General features: G+C 42.4%; 1 protein-coding gene across 5 annotated transcripts in view; it reads left to right on the forward strand.

Annotated features, from left to right (window-relative positions):
* Positions 1-13,729, forward strand: part of mapkap1 (MAPK associated protein 1) — a 57,461-nt gene that overhangs the window by 26,228 nt on the left and 17,504 nt on the right. For all 5 annotated transcript variants that reach the window (XM_022252230.2, XM_087143365.1, XM_022252228.2 and 2 more), the window contains 3 exons: positions 3,774-3,928; positions 4,487-4,659; positions 5,858-6,046. In XM_022252230.2, the coding sequence (XP_022107922.1) occupies positions 3,774-3,928; positions 4,487-4,659; positions 5,858-6,046 (517 nt within the window). The remainder of the gene's footprint in view (positions 1-3,773; positions 3,929-4,486; positions 4,660-5,857; positions 6,047-13,729) is intronic.

Genomic DNA, 13,729 nt, shown 5'->3' on the forward strand with positions numbered 1-13,729 from the left:
ATACACAATAAACAACTGACGAACTACAGGCTAGCAAAATGTGTCACCACGCAAGCGCGATGCATGGATGCCGCGATGTGTACCTAGCCCTTTCACAATTTTCGTTGCACATTCGTCCGTTTCTTAACTTCTTTCATTTTTGTAATTCCACTTGCTTTCCATCAAAAACTAATTCCGTGTTAGCGGTTAGCCCACAGCATGTAACAGAGTATCAAAAGCGGAAGTAACGATTGAAGAGATAACGTACTAGGCTGACCGTTTGGTCTAATTTAAGGTCGTCAAGTGAGTTGAACTCCACACACAAAACATCGCAAGGGTCACACACATGCCGCCCCAGCACGCAACACTGCCACAAAGTGTGTGCTCAGCAAGCTAGCACATGCGCAATACCGACTTCAGTGACCTTGCAGGCTCGACATTTCCGTCCAAAAAGATGGATCAAGCATGAATGGGAACGCGACTTGCGGTTTTCGTTGCGGTAAGATAATGATCACACCAAAATGCCGGATCAAGATCCACCTTTACCCAATTCGCGCTGTTAATTGCCACTCCTAATGGTTTGTGAATAGAATTACTGACTGTGCAGGACTATAGCTTTGGAAACATCTTTTGTTTTAAATCAATTTTACCCACGAGTTTCATTTTTGTTTTTGTTTTCAAACTAATCCAGCAACAAAACTGAGTGAACTGCAATAAATTCCACTTTGCAAATGTTCCCACTTCATTTGTTAAGTGACAAGTAGACAGGATTAGCCATCACTTGAGTAGTGTTGGCACTGTGTGCCTGGCACCTACACATACGAATACGCCACACATGTTCAAATGTACTGTGTCAGTCTGTGTGTACTGCCCCAGACCTCCACACCAGGTATGCTTTTACATGTGTACATGTACAAGCGTGTGCTATAAAATGGCCTAGTGGTTAGGATTTGTGACTTGCCACCCGCGAGTTGGGGCTTCGAATCCAGACGGCTACACGTTGCCACCTTGAGCAAACCATTTTCCCCCACATACGTCTCTCTTCACCAACGGTTTTAGTATTGGACACCTTTGCCTGTGAGGGTTGAGACCAGATGTGTGTTGCTTTCTGCTGCCAAAAATGGTCTGATGAACGCAGGCAGTACTTGCAATTATTTGTGACTGGAGCAGCAAATATACATGTACATGTTCATACATGCAGCTGGATGTGTGTGCTTTATTTTATTACATGCAGATACAGGTGAGAGAAACTCACTCGCATTTTCACTCACAAAACCCAAAAAGCCCTCTGCAGGCACAGTCGCTCGGTTACAAAGATTATTTCCAACTGCACTTTCATGCCAAAGTTGCAGTTTCCACAGACTGTGCCAATCTTACCGTTATTCCAAGGCCATGCCAGTCCCATGTTTGCTTTAATAACTTACTTCATGTAATCAACATTTCCAACAGGAGCCAATATGTTTCATACGAAGGTAATCTTGTTTCATTTTCTCCCCATACAAACAAAAACAAAACTACCCCTCGCTCAAGAATAAGCAAACTGGTGTGTCCTTCTGCAGTACGTGTAATTTGCTGTGGTACCAGCTTGCTAATACATATATATAACCTGAAGGAACAAGTGGCTGTTTCACTGGGTGTAATCAAGGGAGATATCCTACAACTTTGTCATTCAAATGAGCTGGACAGTTACTCTAACAGCAAGGTTAGCTTTATGATTGGAAAACAAGATGAAATTAAGTCTTCCAGAACCTCTGTGGGGGGTTTAATATGAGTGGAATTAGTCGTGTCTCTTCCCAATGAGAAAAAGAAATTATGAGTTTTACTTTTTTACGTAGTACACCTTTTTCCCTCTTGTTATGTTCAAAGTTTGAGGTGTCAGTTGATTGGCAGTCACATTGGCAAGGGGGGATGGGGTCTTGTTCAGGTGGCTTCCCAGTTTGTTGTTCATATAGGTATGTGCTGTTGAATGTATTGAGTGGAAGCCGTGGAATGCATGCAGAATGGTCAGTATACAGTGTAAGAAAAGTTGTAAGAAAAGTATGCAGTGAATTTGAGAAGTTTCACACAGGAACAGATGGTGTGGCAGTTGTAGGCCATCCGTTTCTGTGGTATTTTGACGTGATGCACAATGCACTATGTGCACATTTCACTACATGCATCTGCGACAGAGCAAAGATGTATCACAACTTGTCAGTGTCAAATGTGCTCTAAATAATGCATTTTTGCTGTTCAGTCATTAAATCGTGTAGGACTGGATTGATGAGGTTCATGTGTGCATATCTGCACTGATACTGCCATGTTGAATTTGAAAGTGTTTGATGGCTAAGCCCAACATTGCACACATAACCCCAAACGCATAATGCAAAATGCATGTGTGCACATGTTTATAGGCAAAGCTTTCAATTTTGCTGAAGTAACCCCTTGCAAGTACAGAAATGACTGTGGTGTTAGAAAGTAGAAATCAAGCTTTCTTGAGCAATCTTTCCATTTCCAAACACTTAGAGTAATAACATACACACTTTTTTTAATATGTAGCCTGATTTATCTGCTTGTTTAACTGTTGGGAATGGGAGCCTACCTGTACCTTCAGTTTTGTGGTGGGCAGCTAAAAGGAAGGAAAGTATTCACCAAAAAGTCTTACTCTTCTCAAAATGTGGTCTAGTGAAGGCGTGTTTCCATTGGACTTTTTCTTCTGCAGAAACTTCCCGCAACATTCCTTTGTGTCAAACTACTGTGCATTCCCACGTGGACTGTGTTTTACCATAACAGAATGTTTATTCGCTGTGATAGGTCTCATAAGACTAGCTGATTACATTGCCTGCACTGTACAAATCCTGATGAAATTGGCAAAATCTGAGCAAAAAATGACAAAATCAGCTGAATTCGGCCAAACCTGCCACAAATGAGATGAACCTGTACAGGAAAAGCCCCATACACAATATGCATGTAGTTTTATACGGGCATCCTTCACTGTGTGTGCGTGGCATGCTGCTGTACTGTACACACGCAGGTGGAGACTGGGAACCATACACCCATTTTCGGTTGCCCACTATAGATCTCTGTGTAGCAGTAGTAAATGTAGGTTTAGCATGGTCGAAGTCAATATAAATTCTATGGGGAACTGTGCCCATTGGACTTTCTTGCGCCCCTGCTAACTTACCGTGGCTGTGCAGAAATCTTCCATGACCCTTTTCGGCCCGTTAGTTTTACATCACAAGCGCGATAAGTTGACAGGGACGTTAGTTTACCGTGTGTTCCCATTGGATTGAATCGTGTAAGTCTACAGGGTAAATTAACATGGTAAATGAACCGAAAAAGTCCGATGGGAACGCGGCTTAAACCTTAAGGGCAAGGTAACTGTCTGTTGGCCAAACATGAAATACTGCTTTTACCCATTGGGCTAGTTGGAAAAAGGTTTCATTGCAGACCTGTAATGTACAGTATTCATTGCTCCTTTTGAATCCCTCTATATTTTTGTACTGTTCATGTATAAAGTGATAAAAGAAAATTATCCTTTCCCCAAAACCTAGTTTGAAGGTTTCTACACTACTGCCATTTTTAAATGCAGTAATTATAATCTGTGAAATTCCGAGATGCCCAGAGTTGGTAGAGAATCATTTTACTTGCTTTATTTTCAAATCTGCCATCATTACCATCAGCATAAACAATTTCCAAGCATACTAAAGGTTGTCTGAGAATGTGATACAGTTCACCACATCTACGTTACCTGAGCCATCTGAAACTCTTCCTCTAAAGTCTCCCTGTTTTTTAATCCCCTTTTCTTCCATCAACAGAAGAGGACTTAGATGAGCTGTTTGCCAAAAAGACCATTCCCAGGCAGAATGCCAGTAATGAAGACCGTCGCCGATCAGTGCTGTCACTTCAGCTGGAACTGAACCCTGATCAGGCCAACAATCCCTTCTCAGAGTATGCCAAGTTTGACGGCAAGGTAAGGCCATCCAAAAAGGGCAGAGGCGCGGTAATCTTCCCTGGGCCAGCCTGTCCCCCAAAAAACAAAAAACAAAAATGAAAAAAAAAGATGACTGCCATGTCTGTTATTGTTTATGTTATCCCAGAGTAAGCCATGAAATTGTCGACCCTAACTCTCCCAAGTTTGTACATGCACCGAGGATGATCCTAACAGCCAGTTTGGTATGAAATTTGAATTATGAAGTACGTGAAAAAAATTGTAGACTTAGCACGCAAAGCAGTGACCACAAACTGGGATGTTGAACACAGTTAGACCAAACAAGTCCACAGAATGCAAGAAAAAGCAAAGACTCCAGAATATTGGGGGGGGGTTGCCTATAAAAAAGACCCCCAAACGGTGCATTCCCTTAGCAAACCTTACCTCTCTGACTCTCCCTGGAAGCTAGATCTGCCCCTGCTTTGCCCTGGGTACAAGCTAATGACACAGACTACGTGGGTTCACTGCTACAGATATTATGTGCTGTGTGCTGGCTGGCATTTTGAATAACAGCATGTTTTGTGTCTTCCACACCAACAGGCTCATGCAGGGAGTGCCAACATCAAGAAGATTGACATCTACCTGGCCATGTGTGAAGGAGACGCCCGCGAGTTCCCTGTCACCATCTATGTTGTGGGGAATGCCAAAGTGCTTGATCTCATTGGGCTGATATGCTGGCATTACACCAACAAGGGGTACCAGCCTAAACTTAGGTAATTTACACTTACACCTGCGCCTGCACCTATGAGTACACCCATTCCTATAACAACATGTAGACCTATACTCATACATGTACATGTACTATTTTTCTTTTCGAAATGGATAATTTTTGTTACCGGAACCATTAAAAACCATCACTAGGTTGATGAAACTGATGAATTGCTCACATTTATTCAAACCATTTTGACTATCTTCATATTTTCATCAGTCTAATGCATGATCGCATCACGAGTTCAGCACATTAACTTTAATGGACCATTTGATATTCAAATAATTCTGGTTTAAATAAATTCCTCACTTGATCCATGAATTGATACATGTAAGTGCATGATGTATGGACTTCATGCAAATGATACATCAGTTCATGGTTAGGCAGCGTTTCACAATATGTCACTCTGTGGTGCAAATGATCAATTGATCCTTTGCGGCCCCTGATAAGCACCATATTAGTTGATTATAAGCTTTTGTTAATAAAGGATGGAGACAATCCTGTGTTTAATTGCAGAAAGGTTTGTTTGTTAATCAACCAAGTCAGTTAAATGGGGTGCTATTGCCAGTCAGTGACATACAGCTGTTGAATCACCATGCAATTTGAATACAATTACTTTTTGTCATGGTGGTTGTTCAGTGTCCCTCACCCCGCCCCCATGTCTTTGCACGTCCAGTACAAGTCAATCACATGTCATTCAGTCTCATGTCATTCGGTCTCATGTGACATCAGAAACTGTTCAGAAGAAATGTGACAAAGGCGCTCCATTGTTACTGTTCATTCACCCCTTGTAGACTCATGAGGAGACTTGTGATGGACCTGTCCCTGACTAACTTCTGGAAAGCAAAGGGAAAAAGCCCAGTATGTCGTTAAGATTTCAACGGCGAAGTTTAAAAACGATCCACACCATGCAGAAAACAAGAGATAGCGTGTTTCACATAGGGACGTCATTCCTTAGGTGGGAACTGACTGCGTGTGTGCACAGATTCCTGTGCTCTTAGCAGAAGCCACGCTGAGTGTGCGCGTCCACTTTCTAATGGAAACAAATGGAATGTATGTTTGTGCAGTGGGCGCCTTTGCAAAGCCCGTTGAAAAATTCCCCACCCAGCCAATGAGGGGGTACTTCTAGTCGGAGCAGAGAGGCATTCGATATAGAGGAAGAAGTTTGAATTCACAGATTCTTTTTGAATGCGATGTTACAGGCAGAACGTGGAGTCCTATTGCCTAATGATTGCAGAGGAAGATGGAGAGGTGGACACAGACTTCCCAGCCCTGGACAACCGTGAGGCCATCTCCAAGTTCGGCTTCAACACCCTGGCGCTGGTCCCGCTGGACATGCCAGAGGATGGTAACAGCGAGGAGGTCCGCCAGGAGGGATGCGTGGTGAACATGTGAGTACCAAGATGGGAACGATTTGTCCATGTGGGGGCGAAGTCTGAATGGAATAGACAGGTAACCAACCAGAAACAGTTTACATGCATTGCAGTACCATTGAGGACACTATGAACTCACAAAGAGAACAAAGGATTCTTTTTGCTCTCAGGAGTCAGTCCTTTGCTCAAAACCTTCCTGTGGTGTGTGTGTTTAATATTGAAATAATGAGAACATTAATCCATGAATCTTAAGGGAACAATAAGGGAAGCCTTTTCTCCATGGTATAGTCTAATATCACTGAGAGATTGTGTGGCCTCCTTGTATGCATGTATTAAAGTTCATTCCCTGTGGCCATTCCATGAACACCATTTTCCATTGATTCCTCTCCTACAGATTTCCTTCCTTGTGCAATATTGGCAAAAGATTTATCCATATGCTGTGTATAAGATAGTGGGAAGCGGTCGTACAAACGGCATGCATGTACCCTTGCATGCAGGGCCTGCTCTTGATACCAACAAATGGGCCTGTGTACACCATTAGTTTGATGGTTCCTTCGTGACTAGCCCAGCAGTTTTTTTCCAGGGGAAAAACGGGATACAAAATGGGCTGTCTTGCCCTCACTCTAAAAATGTACCCCTCAAACCAGTCCCCATAGATCCTCATTAGGTATTCTTTGTCCTCACAAGGTTTTACCTGGTTCTGTGCTAGAACATGTTAAGGCTGTTCATTAAGGCTGGTCATTTTATTTATTTATTATTTTTTGGGAGGGGCCACACGGGGCCCAGCTTTGTTAATCTTACTCAATGTTTGCTGGCTCCTCAGTTGGAACTTCACGGAATTTGCTTGGTCCGGATTTTCGCAGACCTTACCAGCATAGTTTATATGGAGGTCCTCTCTAGGGCCTCATTAGAATGTTGATATTTCTTAATCAGTCTTATGGATATGTACATACATGTATATGCAAAGCTCCTAACATCAAATCAGCTTTACCTGAAAATTTAACCAATAGATGTGCCCAAACCTCTTCATGTAGGAATGTGCAAAAATTATTATGTAACCCAAAGGGAACCAGGGACCTCCATTACTTTGCATACAGTCATTTTAGATAATTATGTTCTTTTGTTCTACCAAAGAAAGCCATTGCACACATTGCGTAAAGTAAAATCTTATTCTCAACAGTTACATGTAAAAGAGCTCATTCATATTTTTCTTCCTTTGCTAGTTTGGAGCTTTCTTTAAATGTGAAGTAGGCATTTAGATAATTATCCTATCGGATGAAATTCTCCACTTCCCACAGCCATGATTTTCACCTTTAGCTCCCCGATATACGCAACGTAATGGTCTTCACGTGCAGGCTAAAAAAAATTTTCAAACGCTTATACTGCGGGCACCTTGGCATCCATTAAAATGTCAACTAACATAAATTACCCTAAAACATAAAATGTCTGCCTCCTGGCCCCATTAGCCCATGCACACCTCTGATTAATATCTTGTGACAACTTTGTCGTGTCATGAATAACGCTTCGCGGCTGCCCCTGTTCCCTTCTCCACGACCTCCCCCCCCCAACAGTCACTACCAATCTAGACACACTTTGCGAAATATCTCTGTCTTGCTGAAGCCGCGAAACTTCATATAAGTCTTTTGCATGTGTTTGTGTTTTTTTTCCCCAAGTCTGGAATGAGACATGATATGCTTAGAGATTTTTTTCTTTCATTCCTTTTTTTGACTTCTTTCCCCATTTCTCCACTCTTGGCGTGATGAGCTGCAGCCCTATTTAATTACCCTGGGTCTTGGCCGGGAATTAGACTGTCCTGCTTGATTTGCACTCTCAGCTCTGATTGGCTCACTGAGAGGAAGCATCACCTGTTGTGTTTGTGGATGGTAAACCTGATGACTTCTTTGCACATTACCCCCTAAAGATTCTTCAAAACATGCTGTAGTCAATGGACAGGTCTGGCAACCCCCCCGTGGTTTTTTTTTTTTTAAATCTTCTTTTGGAGGAAGTCCTTTGATCCTACCAACTTCCGACTTTCATTAAAAAAAATGGTGTTTATCTTATGTGCACCACCCCAGCTGTAATCCATATAAAAGGATCCAGTCCCAGAGTTGTTGATTCCTTCATTCGCATTAAAACTCTTAATGATGTGTAATCATTTAATGTGTACTTCCTCAAACACTGGTATTAGGTATCCTATGCCTTCTCTCAAGTGCCAAAGAATGTATGTCAAGGCTCAAGCTAGCTTATCTCCGATCGTGACCAGTTCTAGTTTAAGCACCGATTTATGTTGTAGTCTGGCATTCTGAAAGTAAAGAACCATTTTTTTTATGTCAACTTACAAAGATCTGTTTTCTCTGTCAAGTAGTTAAGTTTGTAATACATCTGGCTTCCCTTGTAGAATAGAAACATCTAAAAAATGAGATGATAGGAAAAGAAAATCCGGCTCTTTTTTACCAGGATGTTTTCAGGATGTCACTGCATGAGCAATGACACACTGTGGGCAGTGTGCATACCTGCCCTTTGAAAAGATCCGTCTTGCTTTGGTATTTTCGTAACTGAATGCACACTGGGATTATCCTCTACTGGATTACAGCCCAGTGAAATTGATGGATTGAGGAGTGACAGATGATTTAACATGGAGATTGTCGCCATTTTTCATTCACATTTGGAGTTGTTTATAACACGGTTGGCTTGCTTTCTGGTGCAGGATGGTCTTTTGACTGGTGTGTGTAGCTTGTTGGGTTTATTTTGCAAGTACAGCATGGCCAGTTTGGTTAGCGTTTAGGGACTAGCCGATTGACTGAACTAGCAAGTGGTTAATCGGTCTGGTAGATGGCTAGTTCCAGGTTGGTAGCAGGGTGGTAAGATTGTATTTTCAGTCATTGCAGATTTTCTAGTTTGTTTAGCTGCTTTTATCTGCTGAATGGTTTCTACCTGGCTCTGTACTTGACTGTAAGGTAGGTTAAAGGTTTATCAGCTACTTTTGTTGGTTTATGTACTCGTCATAGTGTTTACGTTTTGTGTTCAGGTCAGCTATCATGCAAGTGCTTCTTCACTATTTGTTTTGTTGATGTTTTATTTAGTATTGTGACAGGCTCGCTGTTTTCTTTGTATAAGTTATGCGTAAATATACAGTGTGTAAGTCTGACTTAATGAGTTGAAGTCACAACCTTTCTTAAACTTTTGCATACAGTCCTGAAAACTCCCAAAAATTCAAGACATTCAAGAATTGCGGGGATGAAATATTTCCTAATTTCTGAGTTTTGTCATGAGGACTTTCAAAATCTGGAAAATGCTGAGATTACCATTGAGGTGTTTCTGTGTGTAACAATTGAGGTTGCGAACAAGAAATGGACCAGAAGGAATACCATCTACACCCTGTGTTACTGTGGGCCCTCCAAACCTCTGGTGATTATTTTTTGGATACTTCATTTTTTCCAATCTCACCCCTAGAACTGGCCAAAATCTGTCTCCTGCAATTCTTCCTTTTCTTGGCACAAACACCTGGACCACTGCTCACTTTTGTTACTTAGCTAGCTGTGCAGTTATTTTCTGAGCAGGGAGTTGTGTTTCATTGTCAGGAAGCCAGCTTACTATCCTGCGTTGACCCGACCAGACAAGACTTCCTCCGAAAAACATCCAAGGAGCTGTCTGACCTCTGTGTTGATCCAAGAGGCTAAGGAGAGGGCTAGGTTGTAAGGGGGTACATCCTCAGTTTTACCATGTTCATTGGACAGCACAACCTTAGCAACAACCAGCTTTAAAGTGTAAACAAAAAGTTTTTGGTACCTGCTACACAGTCTAACAGATGCCATGTCCAAAAGTTTGGGCTGGGGCCAGTCATAATGTGGTTGCCTGTTGGAAGTCGGTGGCAAGTGGCCTTGGCAATTTCTCATAGATGCGTGCAATGTATTTACCTGCAGCCGTTTGTTCAGATACGGCAAGACAAGCAACAGGTTCACATGCAGTCCCGACCTGTGACGGTCAAAAAGAGCACAGAGTGTAAACCACTGCTAGTGCGATGGCAGGCTAAAACTATCCACTCACACAAACTTGACTACTTAATCATGGCCCTTTCAGTATGAATAAGAAGCTAGCACAATTTTCTAGCTTGCAGTGTAAAACGAAATGCGATTCTGACTTCTTTGACTGTTTTTGACGAAGATACTGGTATTTTGGGAGGAATTTAGCCAGTGATGCATGGGGATGTAGCCCATCATTTATTTTTCCATTTGTTCAATTTTCCCCAAAATATTCAATTTGTTTTTATGTCATGGATGATGGTGTTGTGGCTGTCTTTAATGCTTAGAGTTTCATTGTGTCTCCTCGGATGGTATATTGCCTACCCTAAAATCATGACGACTACTGAGTTTGCAAGAGGAAACTTACTAATAATACTAACCCCGTTCAACCCCCCCCCCAAAAAAGGGGCAACAGCCGAGGTGAATCTCAAGAACTACTTTTTATCCCCTTGCCCCAGTTTTAGGGTCATCAGGAAAATGACCATGTCATTGTTCTGTTCACAGTAGCCTATAAAAAGAAAAGAAAAAAAGTTTGCACATGTTGAACCTGAAGTGCTTTGCACTTTCTGTTGCCCCCCTTCAACAAACCAAACGGGAGTCTCTTTCAACAGACACTTAATCTCCCCCCTGCAGATCTTCCCCCGATATATAGCGAGTATCCTCCCCCTGCGGCCACTGGCTGGGGCTCGCACGCAGGCCCTGGACGTGGCAGCGTTTCCTGCCTGACACCACCTCTCTGCTTCCACCACACCACCTAGCCTGTTCTCACCAGGGGCTCCCAGCGGGAGCAAGAGGGAAGCCCGGGGGGCATGCTTCCCTTCTCTCTTCCTCTGCCTCCAGGCAGTCGCTCCTAAATACTTCATCCTCCTTGGATCAGAGCACACTGTCACATTAGTTGAAGGGTTGTATCAGTGTGGAGAGTTCTTTTTCTTAAGAATGAAAAGAGAGAGAGAGAAAAAAAAAGGTCGGGCAGTGGTTCTAAGGTATCTGGCCCGTGTCGGCAAATTTTGTGAAAAGGGGAGGGAAGGGAAAATACGTGAAGGTAGTCTAGCAAAGTTGTAGGTTTAATTGACTGTGAAGCATAACTCAAACACAAGACTCTCGTTAAGAGACCGAAAGTCTCTCGGGTCCCCCCAGCCCCCTAATCAAATCAAAAGCTCGCTGGCAAATACGCTGGCAAATACCCGCTGTATGGCCCTAAACAATGCTACAAGTCTTGGTAATGGAAAACAGGTACAAGTGTGTGTGAGGAGAGGTATTTTGGCTGTGTGCGTGATATGCGAGAGGAACATGCAAATTTGAGCCGTTTCATATTACTGAGGTTGTCGTGGTCCCACATGTGTTCAGGTTTAATGGGCATTGGATTTCGGTTTCAAGATCAAAAACAAGCTGCAACTGGTTGTAACTTAAAGAACAGCTCCAGCGATTTCAATTTTTTTTTATTACTGATGTCCCATTTGAAGAGCTATGTCTAATAAACCGGGAAAAGTCAAACTGCCTTTTTATGTTCATTTTTTGTGTCAAAAGAAATGCATTTTGTGGGCAGTTTGTTAGCGAGAGTTGATCCGCTTTCATGAAAAGGAGCGTAACATCATGACTCATAAGCATCTAATGAATTTTGATTTCTGTGATGCGTTACCGTATAGAGGAAATACCACAGTGCGCATGCTACGTGTACATGCATCCATAGCATACATAGCTGCGGACGACAGCACGAAAGTAAAGAATGTTCTCATTCTTCGGAAACTCAAAGAATTTCGATCCCAGTTTTTTTCATAGAATTTCCAGTACATCCACCAAGACGCACGTATTGGGCATTATTGTAAGTCATGAAGAAAGGGGCACAGACTCTCGACCGAAAAGAGATAATGCAGCACAGTAGCACCTGCACACAGATCGATCGCTGACATGCGGTGCATGCACAGGTAGCTCCATTTCATGTACGGCATAAGTACGTTCGTAGCGCAACCAGTCGTGCCACGGATACCAGTTTCAATGTTTCCTCCAGTATTACATCATACAAATTTCATTTCTCAACAGTGCCATAAGCGGTCAGATTGTGGAAATTTTTCATAAAACTCAAAGACAACGTTTAAAAGTTTCTGCAAAATTACAAAAAATCCAGACACAATACAGACATGATTTGGTAATGAATATATGATTTATTAAACACCAAATGCAATAAGAGTTTATTTTCAAAACTTTTAAAACAGTTGGAGTTAGTCTTTAAGTAATGGCATCAGAGGAGGGCAGTGGTTTGGCTGGCTCATGTCGTTTGATGCATTCTCCAGGTCAATTCAAAATACCAAACCTATTTGCTGTTGCGTACATGTTAAATTTGCGTGCATAAAGTACATGGAAGTGGTCATTTATGTCGTTGTGTACATGCAAGACTGTCAAATTTTAACACACACACGTGTGTATGTTGTGATGGTCCATACGGACCGCTCCCTTTTATTCAAGGAGTTCCACACCAACACATGATAATCAAAGACAGTCCTATTGTTTTTACCATTCCTTGAAGGGGACAAGGCAGCCAAGGTTAATGACTCAAAGTGCACCCTCTTTTTTTCGTGCCCCGCCCCATCTGATGAGTGAATCATCCCAGAAACACAATGATGAATCATGGCATATCCTGGTACGGATCAATAGTACAGTCCATCGTCAACGAGTGTGACCCCCTTTTTTTTCCTTTCTCTTTCTCTCTTTTAATTAGCAGCAAAGGCAAGGCCTGTACTTGGGAAAATTGAATTTGTTTTGTGTTTTGGAGCTGCAGATTTTGTAGACTAGGAACTGGGAATGGAGAGCTTGAGGTCTTTCAGTTGAAGCTCTTCTCAAGATGGCCAGCTAGGAAGACTCTGTGCCTTGTTGTGATGGGGGGGTGGTTAACTCTCCACACCTGTCTTGTGTAGACATTGCTTAAGAAAAACCCTTGCTTTTTTTTCTGTGCTCATATTCCTATGTGGTTGTACATGTATGTGAACAAACCTGCAGGGAGCCCCTCTCTCTTTCCCTGCCTCAGGAGACCGGTTCTTTGTCTGTGGTGGGAGCCATTTGACCATCTGGGAGGGGGGGTTCAACCAGACACAGGTGTACAGCTAAAGTTTTTTTGTTTTCTTTAGTGACACCTCAAAGATCTGTCCACTTGTGTACTGACTTCAACCATGCTCATTAGCTTATTCCAAAGAAAACAGCATTTTGCCAATTGAGAAATGCCAAGAATAAGATGGAATATTTTTGCTCCATCTATGATAATGAATGCAGTATACATCGCATTTGCCATGTAGTGACTTCTCGTAGTAGGCTTTGCTCCAAAATGGAACCAATATCTGTTAATCAGAATTTAAGAGGTGTGTAAGGGGCACGGGGAGGCAGACAGGCCTCCCTCCAATAAAAAGGAGGCAAACATTTAGGGTTTGTAAACTGAAAGAGAGCAGTACAATTAGGGGGGGACAACATTTCCCTGTCTCCATGAAAGCATCAAATAGACCCCAGTATGTAGTCTCACACCTCATAAAGGCCTTAAACATTGCATGTATAGTCTATAGAAATTCTTGACTTTTACACCTGCCACGGTCATCCCCCCTCTCCACCAACCCCAAAAGTTGGTTCCATATCCACACTTGATTTTAAGAAATTTATTTCCCTTCAGAGAACTCAAGGCAGATCTGAGGAATTT

This window comes from Acanthaster planci, linkage group LG11 (assembly GCF_054643075.1).
Source record: "Acanthaster planci isolate LZ-2023a linkage group LG11, COTS_SCS, whole genome shotgun sequence".
Taxonomy (NCBI): domain Eukaryota; kingdom Metazoa; phylum Echinodermata; class Asteroidea; order Valvatida; family Acanthasteridae; genus Acanthaster; species Acanthaster planci.